Source organism: Toxotes jaculatrix, chromosome 18, assembly GCF_017976425.1.
Source record: "Toxotes jaculatrix isolate fToxJac2 chromosome 18, fToxJac2.pri, whole genome shotgun sequence".
Classification (NCBI taxonomy): domain Eukaryota; kingdom Metazoa; phylum Chordata; class Actinopteri; family Toxotidae; genus Toxotes; species Toxotes jaculatrix.
The window spans coordinates 17,028,709-17,054,722 of NC_054411.1; the positions used below are offsets into that span (position 1 = coordinate 17,028,709).

Here is a 26,014-nt window from a genome sequence, read left to right on the forward strand (position 1 = left end):
CGCACAGACCTTTAAATTCCAGCAACAGAGCTTCCTGATTGGGCTGTTCGAGCGAGAGCATCCAGCCGCCTCCGTTCATTGGGCTGTTTGAAAAAAACCACTGAGCGCACAGGAAATATCGTCACTCCACGTTAACATCGCGAGAACATCGCTGCCCGTGAGGAACTGACTCTGGGTCAGTTTTCTGCAGTGTTTGTGCTTTTTTTCCCTGCTTCTTTTTCAGTGGACTTTTATGCTGGAGTAATTGTTCCCGGATCGGTTTATTGTGGTTCTAACGTGATTTTTTAAAATGACTTTTGACAATTTAACGATTAAATAAGTAATTAATTAGAGTTTTCATCAAAACTGTTATGGATGATTTTTTTTTGGTTTCGATTTAGCTAATCGATTAATGAACTAAACATTTCAGCTCACAATGCCCAGACTTGGGCTTTTTGTCATTTGATGTGTAAAAATGTATACATCCAAACAGTCTTTATAATCTAACAAAAACTGCCAACTGTACTTAGTTATTTTATAGCACATTTCATGTTGAATAATTCATTAACATACTTTATACATTTTTTAATTACTATATTATTACTAGATTATATTTACAGTCCCTGCTTTATATTATTGCTCCTGAGCTGCTGTATATACACATACCTCTGTAAAGCACATTTTATGTTTAAGATATAAAACCATCACCCATGTGTGTCTGCCACAAATACACAAGAGGAAGAAATCAGTCTTTTCCATTTTATTAAGTTCCATATACATCAATATTTCTTCAGCTGTAATACAAAAAAAGAAAAAGAAATCAAGTCAAAATCTGACAAATTTTTACAAACAGGGCAGGAACCTTCACACGGTTTCATCCTTCTCAGTCAGTCAGTCACTACTGCAGAGCAATTCATTTACAATAGCTTATTACCATACTTTCAGTAGGTTATAGAAGTTTAACCAAGCAGACTATTTATTTCCAGATATTTAGTACAACTGTCTTTCATGCCACTTCAGACTAAACAATGAGTGGAAATGGGAGAAAAAAAGTTGTTCCACCATGATATCTGAATTTAGACACAAAACTCTTGATACATTATGCTCAGTAAAACTCAGCCATTGTACAGTCAGTATTCAGCTTCCTATTTCTTGGACATGATGACCACAAGGATGGCCTGAGGGATTTTTAACAAGAAAGAAAAAAATAAAAATAAAAAGACTGAGATCAAAAAAAATAAAGTACATGGAAATATGAGAGCTCCTTAAGAGTCTTTTCTCCGAGGTAAACTTTCTTCTGAAATGCCTCCGTTGTCCAACGCTCCTCAGTACAGTCCCCACTGATGAAGGTCCAATAAGGTCCCTTAGAGCTGAAATGGGCAGAGGGCTGCTCTGCCTGAGCAGTTCTGTGAAAGCAGCAGTGCTGGCTGCACCAACAGTCAACGAGGAGGCAGATCCCAAATACGGGGAGAGGCAGAGTCCGTCACAGAGTTACAGTTCAGAAAAGCCATATTCTTGGCAAGTGCATTTCGTTTGAGCAATGTGCGATGCTTTCTAAGAGGCTGAAGAAGACTGTAGCTTGTTGTTATGAGACCTACAGAATGTGAAGAGAGGGGAAAGTTGAGAGCCCTTCACACAGTTTGTTTTTTTCTTTCTACTGTCTTGACATCTCAAGAAACAGACACAGACAATGCGAAGGGGTCAGCAAAGGATCCTGCAGCCATGTTGGTGTAATTTACTGGGAATGCCTTTAGTACTGAAGAAAGCTTCCACAACTACAAAATGAAGTTACATTATTAAACGAGGAACAAGATGAGTTCAAATTGCTCACTCTTCGTGTTGCATTTTGGTCTTCTAAAAATAATACTATCTAAAATGGTTTGTTTCATAATTATTTAAAACATCCAAACAAACAAAGTCAGATATATCTTATAACCACTGTACATGATAAAACGTATGTACACTCATCAACCATCGTAATCAATCTCTATGGGAAGTAACATACAAAAACGTCTCATAAATATCTCTCTGTAATAAAATATGCAGCTTTATATTTTCTTATATCTGGAGAGGCTGACATTCTCAACAAGTCCAATCCAACTCGGATGTATGACAGAAAAAAATAAATACAAGTTAAGAACTAAAACGCATTTAAAATCTCACTGAAAACAGCCTAGCTACTGTGATGGATTGTTCAAAAAGGCCAATGTCATGATTAGATGAAAGCATCTCCCTCGATCACATGATAACACTCGTCAACATGGCTGCCACTTTGTGCTTATTGAAAACTTTAAATTGGTGACATTTACATGAAAGCACATTTGGTGTTTAAGTGTGTGTTCTTGTGTCAATATTATTATTTTTTTCTTTATTGATGGATTTTTTTTGTTTTTTTGGGAAACAGAACGTTTCCGTGTCATTATTACAAGAAACCCCCAGCATCCAGTCCAGACTCCAGCTAGACTGGCCCACTTAAGAATCTGACAATCTGTAAGAAAGAAGAAAACGGGATGGCATAAATCAAAGGCATGCAGTAAAGGTGAACAGACACAAATGCAAGATGACACACGATACAGATGTAACATGGCACTAAGGTTTGTTAAGACATCGGACATAATGTCTTAACGGTTGTCAGCTCGGATGGTTTTAGTACGGCCAAGCAACCCTGAAAACCATTTCAATTCTACATGTAAAGCATATTCTATTGCCAAATACCCTTACTACAGGCATGCCAGTGCTACAAACAAACAGACAAAAAAAAGTGAACAGCAGGCATAAATACAAAAATTAAGAAAAGAACATGTGAAACTGACACGGCAGCCGACAAGGCCCGAGTAAATGTAAGCATGGAAAAGAAAAGAGAAACCTGGGAACCTGGAGAGTGTGAGGCAAAAGGAGCGCTCAGCCTTACCTGCTCGCTTTGAAACCTTTGAGCTTCTGTACAAAGAAGGCTTCCAGCACCTCGGCACACTGAAAGAAGGGAGTGTCGTTGGGGTTGTAATAGCGGCAGTTGTCGAAGATTTTGGTCACGTCGGCCACGAACTCTGTGAGCTTGTGGTAATGTCGCTTCTGCAAACGGGTTTCCATGGTGGAGAAGTCTGCGAGGGGGACAGAGAAATGTGTGAGAAGGAGATGCACAAAATACCATGAAGCAGTATGGAAAGGAGTTTTCTTTTTTTTTTTTTAAACCTGGATCATTTTATCAGCCCTAGGGAAATGTACAACTACTACCTTGCACAAATGGAAGCAGACACATTGGACTGTGGTTTAAGAAGCAGCCACACATGAACAATTGCTATCATCTGTTCTCACCCATTGGCTCCTTGATCACGCGATAATAATCAGGTGCATCGTGGGGATCCACCGGTTCAAGGAAAGGCCACGCCATTTTGTGAGACTGTTTAAATAACAAGAAAAGATTATAATCACGGTTTAATATAAATTATGAAAATGAAATGGTTTCTTTTTCATATGAAAATGAAAAAGCTTTCAACATCACCTTTACAAAAAGAACATTTCACAGGTCAGTTCAAAACTAAATATTAGAGGTATACTTTTGATATCGCCAATGTATAGTTTTTAATTATACTAATATTTTAACCATCTTCTTTGTATTCAGTCTTTTTTTTCACATTGATTGCTTCAAACCTTGTTGTGATTCAAGCTAAGTTTATATTTATCCCGTCCAGACATGGTTTAAGACATATAAAGTGCTCTGCTCGGAATAATAACTTGTGTCTAACATGGGTTTTCCACAAAAATGTTCAACTGGCAAGTTTGACGTTCTTAAAATTACATCTGCTCCTTTTCCCTGACTGAAAAATCCAGGAACTAAACCCAAGATGTCTCCCAGCTGACTGTAAAGTTCATCCACGGTGTCTGTGCTCTGCAGGTTTCCACATCACACTCATGTAAAGCTGAGCCAAACACATTTTTCTGTTTTTAGGTATTAATGTTATTAATATTAGTATGTGTGTAAAGACAGTTAGACATGCGTATGTTTCATACCTGTAAAGAGCGCAATATTCTTCTCAACCCCTCGTAGTCTTTGTCAGTGAGCGGCGTGAGGACCGTCATGGCGTCTTCCGTCGACTGACACTGCGGGCACACGTATGTGTCGATGTGATTGGCCTCGCTCTGCAGGATGCCCACACAGCGGCCGTGGTACCAGTTCTGACAGCGGTCACAGCCTATGTAAAACCTGTGGGTGAAAATTGGATGCACTTTGGTCGATATGCCAACGAAAGGCTCCACATGAATGAATTATGAAATATGTCTGAGGTTTCCTACACCAGATATCACTGTGCATTCCCTACATTTTGATTACTGAGCTAGATTCGACAACACTTAAGGCTGACGACAGTAATGAATCACGTAAGGAGCCGTACTGTGATTCGTCATATGGCGTCCGGCAGATGCAGTATAGCTCCTCGTTGCTTCCTCCTTCCTGGCCACGTTTACAGTCATTGCACACGAAGTCCTCCAGCTTCTTGGCCTCCTTCTCTGTGATGCCAACACACGCGCCATGAAACCAGTTGGAGCACAGGTCGCACCCTATGTAAAACCTGAGAGGGAAACATCATGTGAACATTTGTCTCACTCACAGCGTCATCAGTCAGCATCATGCGAGCACTGCAAGGGTAATGTGATCACAGGCTTACTTGGACTCGTCGTAGGGTGTTTTGCAAATACAGTACAGTTTGGTGTCCTTCTTGTGATCCTTTGAGGTAGAAGAGAGCTTCTTCTTCTTCTTCTTGTGTTTTGAAGAGCTGGAATCTCTGTCCTTGTCTCTGTCCCTATCTCTGTCCTTTTCTCTGTCCCTGTCCCGATGTTTGTCCCGCTCTCGGTTTTTCTCCCTCTCCCTGTCTCGATCCCGGTCTCTGTCTTTTTCTCTGTCTCTGTGCCGGTCTCTGTCCTTGTCCCTTTCCCGTTTCTTGTCCTTGTCGTGATGCCTGTCCCTATCTCTGTTTCTGTCTTTGTCTCTGTCCTCTTCCCTCTTGCGTTTGTGGGATGAGGAAGGTGAGGTCACTGTGTGGGTGCTGTGAGAGGAATGTGAAGAGTGGGAGGAGTGGGAAGAGGCCGCCTTGACGGTCGCTGCAGCAGCTTGGGTGATAGCAGCTCTGGCTTTCTCCTTTTCTTTCTGTAGCCTGGCAATGTCCCGCCTCAGCTCCTCCTGAGAAGGAGACAAGACGTAATCTGAGTGTGTAGGATCCCGTTTAATGTATTTTAAACACCTCTCTACATTTTATGCCTGATAAATAGAGATAAACAGATATGACTCTAATTCTTTGTAGATGACCGTCTCGGTGAAGGCGGAACATATGCTGACCTGTACTTGCAGCTGCAGCTCCTTGTCCAGCAGGGCCCTCTTCTTCAGGATCTCAGCCTTCAGCTGTTCTTTGTGCTTGTACAGCAGTGCGGTCAGCTTGGTCGCGTTCTGCTTGGAGCGCTTCTGCTCCACCACCTCCTCCTTTTTCCTCTTCTTAGCTGCCTGCTTCTCGTCCTTCTCAATCTTGTCGAGAATGAACTTCATCACCTGGTTGCACACAATCATTCTGAGGACAGGAGACAGAGGGGCGTTACATAGATCACAGAGTAATTATAGTTCAGTTGGTGGGGCAGTTATGAGGTGGCTTTTCACATGGACCTTGTTTTTTCTAGCTTTGGTGCTACAAGAGGCCAAAGCAGTGAAGACAGTGAAAATACAAGTGTCATCCACAGGAAATTCTTATTTGACAAAGATCCAAACCTCTGGTTCTCCTCTCGCTCCGCTGCAGCCAGGGTCTTCCTCTGTTTCAGCTGCTCTGCTGTAGCATTCTGCTTAGCTACCACCTGACAATAACAACAACAATAAAAAAAACAGTGTTAATATTGATAGTGTCTAAACGCTATAAGAAATGAATCCTTGTGAACTGTTCTGTCAGTGTCCCACCTGTTTGTGAATGCCGTCCCCGGGGTTAACAGCCTGCACATTCTGCTCCTTCTGTTCCCTTTTGGCCTCGTGGTGTTTCTTCTTCTTTGGCGGTGGTGGTTGTTGCTGTTGCTGCTGTTGTTGTTGCTGCTGTTGTTGCTGTTGCTGCATCCTCTGAAGCTGCTCCTGGACGCTTGCTGGTGCCTGTATGGTCACCATGTTCTGGATCTGGTGGGCCTGAATCTGCCCCCCTGTCTGCTGGATCTGGATAGGCAGCTGCAGTTTGATCTGCTGTGGGACTGTGCCTCCCTGCTGCTGTGCCTGTGCCTGGATCTGGGCTTGGATTTGGGCAGCAACGTGGGGTGGAAGGGCTGAGAGAAGCTGGACTGGCTGTTGCAGGCCGGGAACAGTGATGAGCTGATGCCTGATTGGAGACTGGACCTGAAGCTGAGGCTGTGTTTGAACTTGATTTTGGTTCTGAGGCTGGAACTGGACTTGGAGCTTAGTTTGGACTTGGGGTTGCGCTTGGATCTGAAGCTGTTGCTGGACCTGTGTTTGCTGCGGTGATTGGACTTGAAACTGGGGCTGGGTTTGGACTTGAGTTTGGACCTGGGGCTGCTGCGGTGCCTGAGGTTGAATCTGGCTCTGTTGCTGGAACTGGATCTGAACCTGGGGATGGAGCTGGGTTTGGGCCTGAGACTGAACCTGAGGCTGCGAATGAACCTGGGGCTGAGGTTGGACCTGAGGCTGTTGCTGAGCCTGGGGCTGGGTTTGTGTTTGAAATGAAGCTTGTACCTGGGGGTGGTACTGAGGTTGGACCCTTGACTGGAGCTGGGCCTGGGCTGGGGCCTGTACCTGGGGCAAGGTTTGGTTTTGGGGCTGAAACTGCACCTGAGGTTGGATTTGAGTAAGAGGCTGTACTTGGGGTGCCCGGGGCTGAAACTGAACTCGGACCTGGGGTTGGATTTGGGCTTGTGCTTGAATGTGTGGGATCTGCTGGACTTGGCCAAAGGCCTGGACCTGAATCGGTGCATGGATATGGGCTTGGGGCTGGGGTTGTAGCTGAGCACTGGTTTGGGGCTGGAGCTGAGGCTGGGAGGGTCTCACGGTAGTCACAACAGAAGACACTGGTAATCCCTTCATATGAACCTGCACCGCTGAGACTGGCATTTGAGACACCTGCTGCATGGATACAACTGTAGGGTGCTGCGCTTGTGCTTGAGACTGAGGAGTAAGAGATGCTTGAGGCAGAGGGGTAACAGGTGAATGCGTGGAGACCGATGAAGGGGCAGAGGCAGGTACAGTGGCCAGGACGGGTGCCTGAACCGGAGCGGCAGCCTGATGAGCTGGCTGAACTGGAGTCTGGGCTTGAGATGCGGCTGGAGTCCAGGGCTGAGGCTGAGCTGCCCTCTGCTCTGTCAGAGCTACAACAGAAAGGAGAAGCAAAGAAACGCAATTTATTGAATTAAACCATTTTTAGAAGTCACCTTATACAAAAGTCAACCATTATCTATGCAGACCAACTACTAAGACAACATGGTACTGGGTCAGACCCTTTACCTGGCACTGAAGGTGTCGTAGAGGTGGCTGTGACTGGTGTGACAACAGCACTGGCCACAGCAGCGTGTAGGGGACCCGGAGCCGTGACTTGGATTTGGGTGAGAGCTTTGGCTGGGGACGGGACAGCAATTTGGGTGGACACGACGCCTATGACAGGAGCAGAGACGGGGGCGAGAGCAGGGGTTGGAACTGGCACAGCAGAGGGAAGAGAGGCAGAGGCTTGCATTTGGGCCGAGTTGGTAGCTGCTACTGTGGCAGCAACTTGGGCAGCTTTGACTGAGACAGGTGCTGCAGAAGAGGCATTAACATGCATCTGGACAGGGGCTGAGGTTAAGACTGGGGAAGAGCTGAGGGCATGTGCCTGGACCTGGGACAGGGGTGCAACTTGTCCCGGGACAGGCAGCGACACTGCAGTTTGGGTTGGTGTAGGGACTGAGGCTGGGGTGATGGCGGAGGCTTGGGTTTGGACCGTGGCTGGGACACCTGTTTGGTTTTGAGCAGGGGCTGTGGCTGAGGTGAAGACTGTCTGAATCATAGATGGGACTGCATTTTGTGCCGGGGCATGCACAGATCCTGCCACATGGGGTTGTGTGGAGGCCTGGGCTGCAGCTTGTGGCAGGGCAGGCACAGGACTGGTTATCTGCGAATGTGCAGGGATGGATGACGGGGTAGCGACTGAAGCTTGTGTTTGCACTGGGGTCTGGGCTGCAGCTTGTGCTGGAGCAGGTACAGGGGCTGCGACTTGTGTTTGCACGGGGAGCGAGGCTGGGATCGGAGCCAAGCTTGGCAATTGTGTTGGGGCAGGTATGGGGGCTGCCATTTGTGTTTGGGCTAAGGCCGAGGGAGTCGTCTGGACTTGTGCGGTGGTTCTGGCTTGAGCTGGAGTTGAGGTTTGGGTTTGAAGGGTCTGAGGTACAGCAGGCTTTGTAGGTGTAGCAGTAGCAGCAGTGGGTGTTGAAGTTGAAGCTGGTGAGGATGGGGGCATGGGAGTGAAGAGGAAGCGCTGGACCTGGCCATTAGGCATGGCTGCCTGCATCAGCTGCTGACCAGGGCCTGGGATGATTGTTACGCCCTGTGGGATGATTTGCAGCTGGCCCTGGGTCTGGCCCTGACCCTGGATCACCACTGTCAGACCTGGGTTTCCACCCTGCAGAGTTGCAGACAAAGGAAATTGGACCTTCAGCTAACAATAAAATAATAATTATAACTATATACTCACTAGAGGAGAAAAAGAATGATTTTGTGTATTAGCAGGAAGAATAAATTGTGCCCCTCACCTGAGCGCCCTGTGTTAGTTGCATGAGCTGTGCCATAGTGAGTTTGACTTGACCCTGCTGTGGTCTGTTGGCCTGGGCGGGAGCTGCAGGGGGCTGTCCAGGAGCCGTGGTGGCTGCACGAGGTGATGGCGCAGGACCTGCTGCTCTCTGAGCGGCTGCCGTCTGCACTGGTGTAGAACCGGGCACAGCTGTAGCTGCAGGCTGGCCACGGCCCATCTGGGTCACAGCCTGCTGAGGTTGACCTGGAGGGGATAAAAAGAGGGATAATGTTTTATTATTTTCTTTTATAAGCAAGGCAGGAGCCACAAAGGCTGACGACAGGCACATGAGAATGGAAATTATCAGCTGGACAGGACACCTTGTTGAGCCAACGCTGGACTTCGGACCATTGTTGTGCCCACAGAGGTAGACAGGGTAGTTGGCTGGCTCATTGTAGTGCCAGGCTGTGTTGGACCTCCTGCTGTAGTGGCCTGGAACACAAAGCCAAAGGTAATATCACCATGTTTAATATTTCCCATAGCTATAACCAAAGCTGAATTTGAAAAAGAACAGGGTGAAAAACAACAAAAAAAACCTGTTGCTGCGTAGTTGAGCCAGAGGTGGTGGCTCTGAGGTTGATGTTGCCAGTCGTAGGATGTAGTGTGCTGTATGTCCTAAGGTTCGCAGGAGGCCCAGAGGGGAAAATGCCTAGGACTTTCTGCTGGACTACACCTGTTGATAAGAACAATCATGTCAGGGGAGAATCAAACAAGTACTGAGTGCATGCAGTAACACAGGTCAAGGACATACAGAAGGGGCAAGACATACACTGTGTGCGTGGGAAAAAGCTCTGGAATGTCTCTGTTTAAAATTTCTATCTCTAAAGCAGTTATAAAACCGCTTACACGCATCTCATGGAATAACAGTAGTTAAAACACAACTCAGAGACTGTAAATGGTTTAAAATAACTGCTGAACAACACAGTAATAAAAGACAGCAAGCAGACGTTTGGCCACAGAGGCTCACCTACAGCAAAAAAACATTAAAAAAAACAAAAACAAAAAAACACCAGTGGCATCATCCATGCTCAACGTCAATACTCGGTCACAAGGCAGATTTTTTGCCTCTTACACGACACTCTTTCATCCATTTTGGCAAGCGCGAGCCCAAACCGGCGGAAATGGATGACACTCATGCTCCCTACCTCCTTGAGTAGTGGGCATGTTGAGCGTGACAATCTTGCTGTTAGCGGGCAGCGGGAGTTTGGCGGCGAGGACCTGGCCAGCCACAGTCACTGGGCTGCCAGCGATCTGGAAGGTTTGCTCTGAGGTGGTGATGCTGCTAGCCACGGTGGCCACCGAGCCAGAGGAGGCTGCAAGACACACCATGCCACCTGCGGTCATGCATACCCACAAGGGCCGCCACCACAAAAGCCAGTACACAGCTGTGGTGTCCACTGGAAGGCTTGAGTCAACAAAGGGACTGATATTTCAGAAACTCAGGACTGTCAATTTGTCATGTGTTTGAAATTTTGATGACACACAGGCTCTTGCGTGTCCCTTTAGACTAAAAAAATAAAAAAATAAAAAATATATATTTTTTTAACAGGATTGAAAGTGGACACCACGAGTCACAAAGTCAGTTTGGCAAACCAATCACATTTACCGACGTGGAAAACGGACACACCAAAAAACGAAAAGCTGGAAAAGGTGAAATCATGCCACTGATGGACTTCATGATGATGATGGATTAAAAAAAAACTGTAAAAATGAAAAAAAGGAAAAGTCTCCTTTGTCTGTCTGTCTCTCTCTAACAGAACATGATGGATGAAAACGCACACAGACCAGTTCTATGGAGGATGTCAGATGGACTTTAGATAATTCTCACTCCTCCTCTTCCACCTGCTTACCTGTGCTGTTGTTGGTCTGACCCTGCTTGACCCAGGAGGCAAAAGACTGGTGGAAGTTCTTGTCTTGCTGGAAGGAGACTGGAGAGCCCAATTTGGAGGCGAGGACCATCTTGGTTCCGGACGTGACCTGACCCGTCCTCTGGCCCATGGGTGCTGGGGTGCTGGGGGTACTGGCTGAGGTGGTGGTGGCTGTTGTTGTGGAAGTGGTGGCGGTTGTGTTCGGTCTCTGCTGCTCCAGGCGTTTCTAAAACAAATATGTCAGAAAGTGTTTTTTATGTAAATGAAGTTTGGTTGTGTCTCAGCATACTGTAGCTCCACTTCACCTAAACACAAAACATGGTCTCACAAAGCAGAAAAGTGTGTTCCTACCTGCTGAGCAGCTAGTCTGGCCTGTTTCAGCTGATTCTCCAAATGGGCTTTAACATCCTCTGCTGTCTTCAGACTACTGCCAGTCTTGGAGGGATCGACGCCCTGTGACTTCTCCCTCTCCACCCTGTAACATCGAGGAAAAACGGTGACAATCTGATGAATCAGCGCTCTGCCAGGAGAATTCTGTGTCCCCCAAAAATGACAACGTTAGACGTCCCAGGCCAGAGGAGGGCTGCTATGTGTTTCTCACCTCTCTGCAAAGGCCCTGATCTCCCACAGCTCCAGGTCCTCTTCAGGGACCCATGTCTCCACAGCGATGGGCCCCGTCAGTTTGGCTGGCTCCTGCTTCTTGGGCCTCAAGGCGCTCGAGCGCAGGCCTTTCCTCTGTGGAGTGGGGGTTTCTACTCACATGAAGGGAGAAACATCTATAAATTACTCTTGTATTACACTGACCCAACTCCTTCAAGTTTGGTCAGGCTTCAAATTAAAATTCAACATTATTTCTGAACAATTTTTTCCTTTTACCTTTGGGAGTGTCTCTGTTTCCCAGGGGACAAATGATCTTCCTGATGCAGTACTCTGAGCGGATGCCGTACGGCCCCACGTCTCTTCGTTTTATAATCTCTGTTGTGGTGATGTCCGTGTCCGTGGTTTCTTTGGTGGAAATCAAATATATTATTTGAGACGGTAACACCAGTTTAACAAAAAACAGAAACTAATGTAAGGAGTCTTCCTCAAAGCCACCCAGAGAAGACGCCCAAAGTGAAAGATCAATACTGGTGAGGAACAAGTGCACAGTATTTTTCCTCACCTTTCCGAGTGGTCCCTACAGCAGCGGAGGGCTTAACAGCCATGTCGTCCCACCTCAGGCAGGCCCACAGCAGCCTCAGCATCAGGCTGACCCCTGCCAGCGACCTCACGGTCTGGAGGCGGTACCTGAATGCAACACGGTTAGAAAAAACATGAGCTACTAATTCCAACAACAGAAAGTTTATGTGTAAAAAGGTCTAAATTTGTCACAAACCTCCATGTGATCCCAAAGGTGGGCCGAGGTGAAGGGTAGGGCCATACATCCAGGGCTGGCTTGGCGTTGTAGTTGAAGATGGGCACCTCCCTGATGCCTGCTCTCCTTGCGAGCCTCTTCAGGTCATCGTTCGGCAGGACGAAGATGCTCTTCTTGCTGCTCTTGGTAACAAATTTACGGTAGGATGGCAGGGCGGTGCCTGAGCGCGCCTTCTTGGATTTGGAGAACCTCAGAAGGCTGACTCGGTCTCTGGTGGAGTACTCTTTGCTGATCGTCATGGAGCCCGCTGTTGTTGAACCAGAGACGCCCATCTTGGTGTCGGGGACTGGAAGTTTGGTCTTCTGGGAGAGAACTGCCCCGGGTGCAAGGGAGCTGGACTGTGCGGTGGTAGAAGTGGTAACAGAGGAGGCTTGGGACGTTACACCGGGCTTACTAATGCTGCTGGACATGTCAGCTGCTGGGACGTTCTGAGACTCTGTGGTGGCGTTAGTGGTGACAGAAGTCTTCAAAGCGTTGCTAATACTGCAACTGTCGGTGCTATTACTATTCACACACGAAGGGCTTGAGGATGGAAGCTTAGCAGGTATTGTCCCCTTACTGTCCATGGCAGCGTCCTCATTCTTATTGAGAGCGTCTCCTTTCTCCGCCACATGGTTCTCTAATTTTGGGACTTTCAGGGGAGGCGGATGACACCTGTCGGAGACATCATTTTGCGAGAGGTCACCGTTCATCAGAGACTTGACAGGCTCTTTGGTGTCACCTTGGACTCGACTGGCCGGGTCTGAGTTGATGTTTGAGTCTGCAGATGCAGTGTCCACAGTTTTCCCATTGACCTGCACCGGACTGCTCCTGCTCTGGTCCACCTCCATGCTCTCTGTGTCACTCTGTCCGCTGCCTTGCTCCATCTCCTCATAGCCACGTTTTTTAGCGTTCTCTCCCACTCGAGCCACCTCTGGCTTCTGTGTTTTTTCTTTGCTCTCTATTGCCTCTGATATACAGTTGTTTTTACTGCTGAGCTCAGCGTTTGCTAAGGGTCCTCCATTCACCTCTTTATGGGTTAAGGCCTCGCCACCGTTCCCCTGTACAGCATTCACCTCTGTCTGTTTACTGTGGTTGGTTGCTGTGGAGTCTGGTTTGACATCCAAATTGTCTGTTTTCACGTCCGTCTGCTCGTGCTCAAAGTCAAGCTTTTTAACCACGTGGTCTTTCACCTGTAAACTCTCCTCCTTCTCTTCTGCTTTAACACACGGGGTCACGGCAGGCTGCTGTTTGCCTAACATGGATCCTTCGGTCTTAACCCCTGAATTAGGCTTCATGGCTGCCGTTTTGGACAGCAGGGCCGCCTGTCTCACCCGCTCTAGCCTCTGTTTCTCCTCCAAGGTGAACTGTTTTACCCGCCGCTCCAACAGCCCGTCCAGTTTGGAAGGCTTTACCTTCTTCTTATAAGCCGTGCGCAGCTGGAAGCCCTCGCTGACATTCACAACATCATAGTAGGTCTTTGATGCAGCGGCCTCCTCCTTCTTGGGTTGTTCGACATTCTGAACCAGTTCTTCCCTTACAGGCTCCACAGTTACAGACGAGGAAGGGGCTTTGTTGTCAACTTTATCTGCAACCAAGAGTCACACAGGTCAGTGGATGTTGTAGATATTTATTCATTTCCATAAAAAGCACTGAGGAAAATCCATGAAAAATAAATGAGATATGATTAAATTTCCACCATTTACCTTTTTCTTCACTTGAAGCAAGAGTTTCTGGACATGGGTCAACCTGCATTTTGTCATCTTCTCTCTCCTCTTCCATATTTTTCCCCTCCTCCTTGCTTGCAGGTTTTTCTTCCTCTCTGGAGTTCTGAGGTTTGCAGTCCTCCTCCGATGAAGTGCTCTGAGCTGACGTTTGCTCCTTGTCCTCATCAGCTGTCTTCTGCTTCTCAGTTTCCATTAACTTCTTCTGGTTATTTGTGCAAACTGCTGCATTTTCCTTATTCATTTTAGCTATAAAAAAAACCCCAAAAAACATTAGTATATGAGCCAAAACTGCCAGTAGCAGAAGAATATATTGCGGAAAATCAAAGTAGTACTTATGGGAAATTACGACAGTACAACTCTTACCCTCCAGTTCTTTGCGGTAGTTTACGTTTGTGTTTCCCGGTAGCTTTGGAAAAAAACGTGGCACATGGGTCTTACTGACCCAGCTCCAGCCACCGTAGCCCGTCACTCTGTACTCCTCCCCCTTCTGCTTCCACACCTAGATGGAAAAAAACATGAGCGGGGAACAAAATTATGAAGCTTTCAAATGAGAACATTTATACACATCACAACTGAGAAACAATAATAACTGTAAAAGCTGTTTAAATGATGATGATTCCCGGCCAGGGGCAACTGTACCCAAGGGGGTATTATCTGCAGTTGCCAGAGGGTGTGAGGAAAGATAGCAGCTCAGCTAATTGGGGGGGCAATAACAGCAGTAGAAATGCAAAACCTGACAAAAACTGTGGAGGGAAGGTTGAGAACCACTGGTCTAGATCAGAATGCATGATGTAAAACCTCCTCTGTGTCCACAGGGGGAGCTCCATGACAGGTGGAAGCTGTTTTACCTGGTGTTTGATGGGGATGGTGTACTTCACCCAGGTGGCCTGCTGCAGAGTCTCCTCATCCTCCAGTTTTTTCTCTCGCTTCTTCACCTTCTCCTTCTCCTCCCGCTCCATGGAGGTCATGCGATGTAGCCTGCAGAAAGAAAGTATATTACTAAGACGTAAGGTATAAGAGCGGTACTGAAAGTTGGGATTCAGTTCAGGTGTACTGCTGCACGTCTGCTCGACAATAGTGAACGTCAAACTGCTCGAGAAATCGCATGCAGCTTCTTCTCTTCTTCCTTTACCTTGTGTGTCCAAGAGAATCCTTCCACACAGGCAGCATGACCACTGGTTTGATGGCACACTCCAATATGGCCAAGGCCAAAGCAAATTCCCTGGCCTTGCTGCACATCTGCACCGCTTTGTTCCAGTTGGTCCTAGAAAAACAAGACACGAACTGTATGAGACAACAGATAACACAGCAACTGTGTCTTATGTAAAGCTTGATCATATTTGAAAAGTTATGCATTAAGTAAAAATGGATATGCACATGATGCAAGAACCAGAAATTTCTATTTCCTTAAAGGAACAGATCAACATTTTTTGGGAAAAAACCTCTAAAGTTCACTAATGAATACATTTTTTTGTGCTGTACAAAAACTAGTGGAAACAGTATGAATTGTTGTGTCGCTCTCTATCAAACAACAATGAATGTACCTAGAGATTCACATGAACCTGATGTGAGCTGTACCTGTGCGATGCCCAGTTAGGATGCATAAATGGTCCAGGAACACTGGTTTCCAACTGGATGATGGTGAGGCGCAGAGTGGACACCGTCAGGCTCCGCGAACCATAGATAGAGCCGTTCCATTTGAACTCCGATGCGGTGGTCAGGCTGAACTTGTGGGACAGGTGGCGTCTCTTGTCGTGGTCCTCACGGTGCTGATGTTTGTTCAGGGCCAGGACGTTGGTGCTGTACTGGTTGTGGTAGACCCTGTATTTACCCTCCTGACCCAGCTTGAACAAGCTGTTCAGATTCACTGTCAGGTCCCTCTTCAAGAAGGTGAGTCGCGACGATTCGCCATCGGAGTGAACGGGGGATGACTGAAACATGAGAGGGAACATAAACTGCAGCTTTAATAACTCGAAATTTTTTGATACAGGAGCAGAACCAACAAAATCTTTTGTTGTTTAATCAAATAAACTTAGGTATCTGCAGTGTTTATGCTGACACCAGGACCCACGCTCACCTCTTTGCTGCCTCTGGGCGTTTGGTTATTCAGTTCCTGTCCTGGTGCTCTTGTTGCATCACTCTTGACCCTTTCGTTATATTCCTCTGTCATTCAGAAAGCAGACGACACTATGAGTCAACAGCAAATTCAACACTGATTCAAACAGACAGCTTAACAGAACCAAACTGATTCCACAGCCAGTGTTTGTTTATTTTATGAGCACTAACAAGCCCCTCTTGTGTTTACCTGTTCCATCCTGGCTAGTAAAAGAGGACTGAGAGGACCGATCAGCCAGGTCAGGCAGGTCTGGCTTCCTGATGCTCCCAGATCCAGAAACCTCGCTGCTGCCAGCACCCGCCTCTGGCTGAGACGCCTGCTGCTGTGGCTGATCTTGGGTTTGTGCCTGGGGGTCGTCAGGGTTCACGACTTCACTGCTGGACTCTGCTTTCACATCCTCAACTAAAAAAAATACAGTTCATAAAGACTGAGTGGAGGCGTAAATGCAAGTATTGGGGTGACACGTGAAACTGAATGACATTCTTACAGGAATCACAATGTGAGCAAAGATGGAAGCTGTGTAAACAAACAAAAAAAAAAGGACAACTGCACACGATACTGGCAAAAGCTTCAATTAGGATTTTTTTTATATCTTGTTCAGTGTATTACCAGGTCTGAAATCTTGGCATTAGCCTACATTAAGTGTTTCATCAGTCTAGCTAAGCCCATAAAACCAAACCCATCTTGGACAAGAAAAGCTACACAAAACCAAAACAAGCTGTGCACTTGCTGCAAAGCCAAATTAAGACACCAGCTCTGCCTCTGAGTTGTAAAGGGAGAGAGTCCTGCATATATATGCAGCTCTTTGTTGACGAGGTAGCAGGTGGGGCTTCCAGGCAGAGAGCCTTTTGTCTGAGCAACAGGAACCCACCCAAAGCCCCATAAATTGGAATGAGAATAAGGAGCTGGTTGTGACAGACATGGCGTGGTAGCTGCTGCCAAGGACGCCACCTACCATGGTGCCAAAAAGAGTGCTTTTCAAGCCCATGAGCACAGGAGATGTATTATATATATATATATATACATATACACATGTAACACAGGGCAAAAAATAAAGCAACGAAAATAAATCAAGCCATTTTGCCACCAAAGCATGGACTGAATGCAACACCTTAACTTTAGAGTAGGACAAGATGAATGGCACAAAATAGCCTGCAACCGCTTAAGGTCTCTGTGGATATCACCGAGAGGAGAAAGTCTCCTCTCACTACCTGATCAGATGTAAAATTCAAAGCACCGACAATCACCTCCATATTATGGCCTGTTTGCAGAGGATGGTGCACACTGAATTAATTACAGCCTCCTCCAAGGTACCAGCAGGAGGGTATGAAGTGGAGGATAACGGCTGGACAGCGGAGCAGACATTGGTCAGTGTTTGTCTTTAAGTACCTGTCCTTCCCTGCTTTAACACTGGAGGGGACTCCCCACTCTCCGGGCTCCCAGAGGGAGCGGGCTCCGTTTCCTCGTTTGATTCAAGGGATTCTGTTTTAGGCACAGCTGAGTCCTGGGAGTCTGGGCTGGGGTTAGGATCAGACACGCAGCTCTCCTCTGCAGTAGTGGGAGCCGAGGCTGCTGTGATAAGACAGACATACACAGGGCGAACAGCACCAGCAGAGTTAAAATATCTTTTATCCGCGAGTCAAACAAAGGTAAAGGATTTTCTTTTCCACCAGAAAATGTAAGAACAGCAGCACCTATAAATATGGTAAAACTACACCTACTGTTACTGGTGATGTTGGATCTTTTGTTTAGTTACGTTAAAGGAAATGGGAAGTAAAAGAGATTTAGAGCTAAAGTTGACTTGTACCTTGAGAACTAGTGTCATCCTTGGGCTCGGCGTCTTTGTGCTCTCTGCCGTCGAGCTGCGGGGTGAACTCGGCTGCATCCTCTGCTGTTTTAACGGACCCCGTTTCTGCTTCCTGCTTTGTCTCCTCCGCTCGCCCCTTTGCTTCCTGTGCCTCCCGCCTGACCTTCAAATGCTCCATGATCACCTCTGCACACAAAAGGAAACATGTTCATTTTCAAAAATTAAAAAGGAAACAATTACACGTGCACACAACATCTTGAAGGTCTCGGCATTACATGGTAACACTTATGCAAATTGAAATGCAGTGAAGACAATTTCATAATGAACCTGAGATCATGATAAACACTCTGCAACCAAACCAAAAACACATGAAGAAAAAAAATGCTGTGTTTTGGTTAAAGATATAAGGTGACACAAATGACAAAACAAAAGCAGCTAAACTTTTTTTAATTGAAAAATATCCTTAATTTAATTAAAAATACTATTATTTTCTTTCATTTCAGGCTACAGAATACTTATTTAAAACCTCCAGTTTTTGACAGAATGCCAGAGGCACATTCCTAAAAAAAAAAAAAATTACCCCGCTGTGTTTCAAGGAAGTGGAATCAGGCATTTTGGTGACATACACAGGAAAACTGTTACAAAAAAATCTGACAGATATGGCAGCCTGTGAAACAGAAACGGAAACTGCGGGCACCATAATCAAAAGTCATCTAACCACTCTGACTTCTCAGAGGAAGGCAGAGGTGGAGGGGGGGGACAGTTGCTTGTTGTCTGATAGTGCGTGAAGCAGGAAGAGAAGCCAGCACCCAACATTTCTGTGCCAACTGTCATCACAGCAGAGCATTTCTGCCTGAGGGGAGGACCTTTACTATCTGATAGACTGTTTCAGAATGTGACCCTGCAGGATACAGGCACACAGATGCATACGTATATTCACCGCACAGCTTTAGTCACTAACAGATCAATGAGTTCCCCGTGTTATCTTCAAACATTGCTCACTCACAATTACCAGAACAAGAGTACACGAACTCAAGGTTCATTTTTTTTCTCTATTTTGAGGTGTGAAGACAAAAATCAAATCTGTACCGTTGACAGCAGTGAGGTAGGCTTTATTGTTTCCGCGGGCTTTGTTGGTAAGGTCCTCTGTGATGTCCATGTGAGCTTGCACTTCCTCCTTCATCTCCTCCAGAGTGGCGTGCAGGTCCATCTCCCAGTACTCCTTATCCAGGCACTCCATGAGCTCCTCCAGCTGCGCCTTGGTGCTGTAGTACCAGATCTTTTTCTTCTTTTGGTCCCCGTCCTCTTCACTGGGGAGTGAGAACAGGATAGGTTCTTAGATAGGCCCCGAAACCACATCATTTCCTCTACCACTTCAATGAAAGGCATAGTTACAACAGAAGTGAACTGAAACAACAGAAACATGGTCACAGGATGACACAAATCTAATAATTTATTCATTTACATTACCCAGTAAGATAAATAACATCACTGCTGTTGGTAAGTAGCTTGTAGATTTTGTGTGTTTTAACTTTTGTTAAAGAAACATTATCCTCTAATGCTTTGTGATGGAATAAATAAACTCTGCAGTACTGAGATGGATGTACAAACAAGTTGAAAAAAATAAATCATAAAACATTAGAGGATAATGTTTCTTTAACAAAATTACAAGAATCCAACTGGAACAACAAGCTGATTCCTGCAGCTACTGATACTAGCTCCTGGTATTTGTGAAGAAATTCAGATAATCAGGCTCTGGATAAAATCCTGTCCAGGACTGTGACTTGTACTAGGACTGCTCTTCTACTCTAAGTGTCTCATTAATATTCTCTTGGAACACAACAGTTCAGCTCAAGAACTGAGTGCCTTTTTTTCCCTCCAATTCAGAAACATTAAAAGGCCCTGTCAACTACTGTCTGACAGCAAGATGAATTCAGTCTCTTATTTGTAAAGGCTGTTGGGGGGTGAGGGTGGGGGTGGGGGTGAGGACGCGTTCAGGAAAAGCATCACAGCCAGTACAGATAAAGGGCTGGCATTGCATGTCTCCTCTGTAATCTTTCTGTCAAACAAATGACTGAATTCATGGCCGCGTGTTTCTCTCTTTGAGCCAAACGTGTTTCCCGGTAACTTTCAGTTTTACTTTCCAGCTGTTTCACCTTTTTAGGCTGAAACACACAAAGACAGCATAGAGACAGATCTGGTGATAGACGTCCTTTTAGGACACTGTATTCAACTTGGCTGCATTTTTAGTCTGCTACTGGATATTTACATGGGCCATGGTAAACTACGAAGCCATTGCTTTTTCACCACTTCATGACTATGGTGACGTGTTGAACGCTTAAGCTCATCACCTCAGATCATAAAATACATGACCAAACACTGTACTAAAGTGGTTATGATATATCTGTAGTGCTGGGTGATATGACTTCAAACAGTACATATATATAGCAACACTGGAAAACATAAGCAAAATTACACATAAAATATTCAGTTGCATGTTCAGTGCATTCAAGTGTGCTCCAGTGTAACGTAACACATCAGATAAACCTCTCGCAGAACAAAAGTTTGTAAAATAACACATAGATTTTCACAATAAGACTGATATGTGATAATATTTAGTTATTTCCCAGCCCTACCTACATGAACACTCTGCTATGGACAATTTGCAAAGAGTGTAGCGTTGACTGAGAACATGCTGTTGAGTTCAACCAAGTTACAATCTGGACACCACTGCACTGGTGTTATCTGATGAGGATAATGTCTGTATAGAGCAGATATGTGATGTAATGTAATGTAATGCAGTAACTGCAAGTTTTAGCTGCTATAATGAAGAAGTAACACTCCAGAATGAAATTCTGGTGAGGGTCCTACTTACATAATAATCCTTCTGTTCAGGAACCAGTATTTCCTCTGGTGCCGGTCATATCCAATGGGTTCCTGGCGGATGTAGGGCCTGTTCTTCTGCGCCTCCGTTACACAGTCTGTAACACCAGGCACCTTGTGTGCCACACAAATCTCACACTGCCACTCGTCCTCTGGAACCTCCTCCAGTGGTGGTTTCACACACTCCAGGTGGTAAACCGCTGAGCAGGTCTCACAGCACAGCAGGTCACCCAGGCGATGACACACACGGCAGTGATCGTCATACTGCATGCTGCCATCAGACATCAGCTCCTCGCGGGCGATGTTGGTGGTGAGAAACTGGTCCACCAAGAACTGCAGCACCTTGATCTTACTTTCAAGAGGACCGTAGGGATAATCATCCGCCTCCTGATACTGAAGGACGTGATGGTACTCCCGGTCGCTCTCACAATACGCCCGCAACACCTCAGGCCACGTCATGCCGTCAATAAAGTACAGAGTGGAATTGACACTGTCCTTGAGGTCAGCAGGGCCAAAGGTAGTGTTGGAGGAGTCCTCCTCACGTAGGATGGCCTTCAAAAGGGAAATATGGGTCTCTGCTATTAAAGTGCACTGCTCCTGGCCTACCAGTGCTGCACAAAAGTCCTCAAAGCGGAAGGGAGAGAGACGCAGCACTGTGCTGAAGTTCCGTAGCACCTCATAGATGGAGGTGGCATTAAGCAGCTCCTCGTTAGGCACCAGGAGATCCTCAGAGGAGTCAGGAAGCTCAAGAGGAGGAATCTCCTTCTCCTCCAGAATGGGAGTGCGAGGTCGGGGAGCCCGTAGTTTCTTCTTCCCTGTAGGATGCACAGTGATATTAGTGATCATAGTTAGCTTCCTTTAATCCATAAGCTACAGCAGAGCATAGAACAAAAATAAACAACCATAAATACAAATTTTGTTTTTGTTTGTTTATTGATATGTGGTTGTTTTATGATATTGATAAGATCACATACTGAGATATATGACCTTATCAATATGTCCTATCTTTTCTATAGGCTTATACAGTAATAACACTCTTTTCTATACCAATATCTTCAACATCGGATGGTTGTAAAGTGGATTATTTCTGAGTGTAGTTGTAATTCACGTCATTTCACCATTCAATGAGACACATTACAACATATTTTACCCGCAAATGTCAAAACGTCTAAAGCATAAACCGTGTCCGTATGGTAGCAAACTTTACAGTGTGCTACTTTGGCTGAGCCGGCTCTACACATGGCCGGTGACATTATTAGCTAATCGGAACTGCCTCCTCCTCCTGCATCTAGGAAAACATTAGCTGACCGGCTGGCTAATAATGTAAATGTTTAGTCGGGCTACACGCTGTAACAGCTCTTTCTCGGTGTTGCACCGTGAAAGACTAACTATATAACTATATACTAACTTAATATGTGTTTTCGATGAGTTCCGGAGTGATGAGTTGAAGGGTTAACTGAGCCGAAAGCTTGCAAAGTGATTAAAATGACAGGCACGCTAACCAAGCTAAGTTAGTTAGCTAGCTCTTTCCTCTTCCCCTTATTAATTAACTTCAATAAATGACAGATATTTCATAGTCACCTAAAGAACACAGGGTGGTGAGGACAGCTATGAACACATATAGCTGCCGTTATCTAACATCTGTCTGTCTTTAGGATGACAGTAGGCAGCATGAGCTAAATTCACTTGCTAATGTTAGCACGCTAGCAGCTAAGTCATTGACCGAAATGCAACTGATTGATATCTGGAGCTACAGGGATCCGCACTAATTCTTAAGATAAGTCTGAATTATTTAAAAGGTGTGCTTTAAGGTGTTTTGACAGATGGTGGTGGCAGCAAGGTAAGCTGATGATACAGCCCCGGATTCAATCCACCTGCAGTAGCATTAATGAGCGGACTGCGGCCTGTGTTCATACAGTGTGCATTCTCCATTTTGAACAATAACCTTACTGCTTCCTGCACTGATTAAACAGTCAGCAGCAGCATTTCGGGGTGTATTTAACAAACCCTGCAGTGCATGATGAGACACAGTAGTCACCGCCTGATCATGGTGTTTATTTACCCGGAGTGCTGGCGTGTGTGCTCTGACTCCGAAAGCTACTCTCTGTACAGTAGCTGGCATCATCCTCCTCCTCCTCCTCCTCGTCCAGCACATCATCTTCAAGGCAATCGGAATCCTCTTTGAGGGCCTCATCCTCTTCGGACTGAGGTTCCTCCTCAATAAACTCGTCCTCGTCCGACCTCAAACTGACAGCATCGTCCTCCTCCTCACTCTCGTGGTCGTCGTACACCACTGTTTTGGACGCAGCCGTCCGCCTTCCTCCGCGACCCCCTCTGCCTCCTCTGCCGCCGCCGCCGCCGCCGCCACCTCTACCTCGTCCCCTGCCCCGTGTTGACGTGCCGGATCCCCCTCTCTTCTTTCTGGCCGACTTGGTGGTCTCCCTTGTGGGGCTCTCCTCATCCCCGCTGTCTCGCAACCTGGGCTTCAGATTCCTCCTGGGTCGCAAGCCCCGGGACGTAGCTGGGGACGGCTCCTCGGCTTGTAGCGATTTGGGCGGCCTGCCTCTTTTACCTCTCATGATAAGCGAAATCTGTTATTTTACAATCACAATTTTTGCGTTTATTTAGCCTACGCGGACGCGAGCGAAAGCGGTACCACCTCAAAGCTGGACCGGTGTGGATTCAGACGGTGCAGGAACCATGTGATACCCCTGTGTCTTTTCGGGTGTGAATGCTCAAAATGTTAGCCCGGCGTCCCGTTTGGGTTCGCCTAGAGCCGCCATTTTTCTTCTTCTCTGCCTCTCTGGCTGAACAAACAGCAGGCCCTCACTAGAGGAGTCACGTGGTAACACTGCTCCCAGCTCAGTAGCAACAATGAGCGCAATGACAATTACTCACAGATAGTTTCATGTTTTAAGTCATATTTAGACTGTTTTTTAATAAGTGGGGGATTTCACATTTAGTGATGAGTGGGATTATGTTTTTTTTTTTCTTCTTTAGCTCATAGCTTCTTCCAGAGGTGACAGGTGGAGCAAACACCAGGGTCATGCAGATAATGAAATGCATAAAAAAAATAAAACATGAAGCTACCTGAACACAAAATAAATTATTTTGGGCTGAACAAGATTAGCCGTAAAGCGGCCAGTTAACTGCTGGTATATATTTAGCAGATGCGTGGGAAGTAGAAATCGACATATATAGAATATATCTGGAGATTTGGTAATTTTACATGTTCATATTATGAATCAATTCTTACGAAGTCAAGCAAAAATAGCAATAAATTGCAAAATGGGACTCGCTGCCCCCTGATACTAATGCATTTAATCAATAACTAGTGATGCGTAATATTTTATCAATTCATTGTATGTTTTCAACGTAAAATATTATTCTGCAAAGTACAGCTGACATACAGTGAAGCAACACTACATCCCCGTACAGAGTAAAATCTGACATGCAAACCATCACCACTACCATGTGTATTAATATCATTTTAGAAAGAATGACTCCAGGAGGTTTAACTGACTTACTATGAAACACCAAATTCTCCAGAAACGGTATTTATTACTATTTTTTTTAAAAAGATGTAAAGCTGCAATGTTGGGGAAACTCCTTTGCAACTTAAAATAAACTGAGGGCAGATTCATTCTAATTTCCCTCCCCACCCTCCGTACACCGCTGATAGGACTGTGCAGTTGGATATCACTGACAGGATCGTATTTCAAACAAATTTCATATATATTCAAAAAGCCTTTGAAATGATTCTAAGGATGAATTCCAAAAATATTAACCTGTTATACATCGGTTGTCGTGGCCGAGTGGTTAAGGCGATGGACTAGAAATCCATTGGGGTCTCCCCGCGCAGGTTCGAATCCTGCCGACAACGACATACGTTTTCTTGCTTAAACAGTATCTTGAAAGCATTAGGCTGAACATATCAAGTCGTGACAGCCGCACACTTCCACAAAACTAAGGCATTTGCGGCCGAAATGTTTTAATTTTTAACACCTCAGCACTGGAAGCGGCTGAAGCGCAGTTCAGTGACTGGAATCATCACATCTGTTAAAATGCTGTGAAATAATGAAACAGCGCCCCCATTGTTTGGCCCCCCGACATTGCATGGACTGCTGAGATTTTCTTTTATAGAGTCCAAACTGAAAAACCTTACATTAAAGTAGACTGTGTTATAATTTATAGTGTTTTCTGTATCTTGCCCACATATTGGGTCTCTCATTTGACTTGTTTTATAGTTTAAAATGACAGAAAGTTGACAAAACTAACTAGATTTTCCTAGGTAGAATTATCTGTGGAGATCAGTCAGTAGGTGGCAGTAATAGACCAAAAATGACTGAAAGGAAAAAGTCTATTTGTCTCAATACACCAAGTCAGCCTCAATAGAGTCTGATTGATGTAAAAGAAAAAAAAAAACTCTGTCACGTAAATTATTTCCCATATTTATATTCCCTATTTCAACATTTGACTGCAGATGTTTTTTTAATACTAGAAAGTGAAATAGTTTAACTGGATTTCTCCTCCCACAGTTATGTGTACTTGTCTGAACTTTCTGAACTTAAATGATTGTTTTGCGAACTATTTGTGAGACATTTTACAGCAGCAGTAACAGGCTGGCTGGGCTAGAAAGGCTCCGGTGTTTGAAATGTACAGGCTATATTTGCATGAGTTAAACTGCCTCACTACAATGTCCTGAGGGAATATATCAGATAAACTGCAGAGACTTTAGCTTGTATGCAACTTTATGCAACATTCCAGATTGCCACCTGATATGACCCCAAAAGCGCCCTCAAAACAGCCACAAAGGTCACCACAGGGCAGGAGTGTGTCAGAGAGTGTTTGTGTTCGTCTCACCTATCTGTTTGCCAGTGGGGTGTGGAGTGGAAAGTCTCAACCTTTGCATGCCAGACAAATGCATGCATTCATACAGTTGAAACGAGTGATCTGATATCAGACACCTACACAGGGAGACTGATTGTTTCCACAGGAGTCATAATTTAAAATATTGCATGAGGGAGAGAGGGTTACTCTGCCTCTGCAATAAAAGTTGTAAACGTGGACAGAAATAGACTCTGAAGAGATCAAGCTGAGGGAAACAGTCAGATGTAGGATTTGAAAACTTAAACTTTTGAATCAGGGGTGTACAGTTTTAAAGGAGCAGGTCATATTTGTAAAATGATTAAAAAATGTGGATGTTTCTCTTTGTGCTCTTTTGCATCTCTTTGTAGCTGTGTCAAATCTCTTGGCTATTGTTTTACAAATTTATTGTCTCTGTAGTCATCTCGCATCTCCATGTTGTTTTGAATGTCCTTGGAGTTGTTTTGCATCTTTTTTGTTGTAGTTTGTCATCTCTCTGTAGTGGTTTTGCATCCGTTTGTAGTTATTTTGTTCATCTCTTTATGGTAATTTTGTGTGTCTTTGTAGTCATTTGACTGACGTTTCAACA

General features: G+C 45.4%; 1 protein-coding gene and 1 non-coding gene across 4 annotated transcripts; one reads left to right on the top strand and one right to left on the bottom strand.

Annotated features, from left to right (window-relative positions):
- Nucleotides 1-731: 731 nt before the first annotated feature.
- On the bottom strand, nt 732-23,335 carry bptf (bromodomain PHD finger transcription factor). 3 transcript variants are annotated; one of them, XM_041062026.1, is made up of 31 exons: nt 22,622-23,335; nt 20,552-21,374; nt 18,766-18,986; nt 17,677-17,862; nt 17,259-17,438; nt 16,059-16,271; nt 15,831-15,916; nt 15,332-15,684; nt 14,886-15,017; nt 14,602-14,731; nt 14,117-14,252; nt 13,733-13,999; nt 12,009-13,614; nt 11,796-11,920; nt 11,510-11,638; nt 11,235-11,385; nt 10,985-11,108; nt 10,616-10,859; nt 9,302-9,438; nt 9,086-9,197; nt 8,728-8,969; nt 7,451-8,597; nt 5,912-7,314; nt 5,729-5,811; nt 5,309-5,534; nt 4,641-5,152; nt 4,368-4,544; nt 3,988-4,180; nt 3,292-3,376; nt 2,891-3,077; nt 732-1,573 (listed from the first exon to the last, which is right to left on the bottom strand). In XM_041062026.1, exons 1-31 carry the CDS (start codon nt 23,136-23,138, stop codon nt 1,534-1,536), a joined length of 10,167 nt encoding a protein of 3,388 aa, XP_040917960.1. In that variant the 5' UTR covers nt 23,139-23,335; the 3' UTR covers nt 732-1,533. The 3 variants fall into 3 exon arrangements, with proteins under 3 accessions (XP_040917960.1, XP_040917959.1, XP_040917961.1); XM_041062025.1 differs by having other exon boundaries at nt 17,259-17,441; XM_041062027.1 differs by having other exon boundaries at nt 732-2,467; nt 17,259-17,441.
- A 1,025-nt stretch (nt 23,336-24,360) lies between these two features.
- On the top strand, nt 24,361-24,442 carry trnas-aga. The gene has a single exon. It is a non-coding gene; the product is annotated as a tRNA-Ser (tRNA).
- Nucleotides 24,443-26,014: the final 1,572 nt, after the last annotated feature.

Coding starts and splice junctions, on each gene's coding strand:
- bptf (XM_041062025.1), bottom strand. CDS start 23,138: ATGAGAGGTAAAAGAGGCAGGCCGCCCAAATCGCTACAAGCCGAGGAG. Junction 11,921..12,008: donor ACCTTTGGGATCACATGGAG/GTTTGTGACAAA, acceptor TGTTGCATTCAG/GTACCGCCTCCAGACCGTGA. Junction 7,315..7,450: donor TACGACACCTTCAGTGCCAG/GTAAAGGGTCTG, acceptor TTTCTGTTGTAG/CTCTGACAGAGCAGAGGGCA.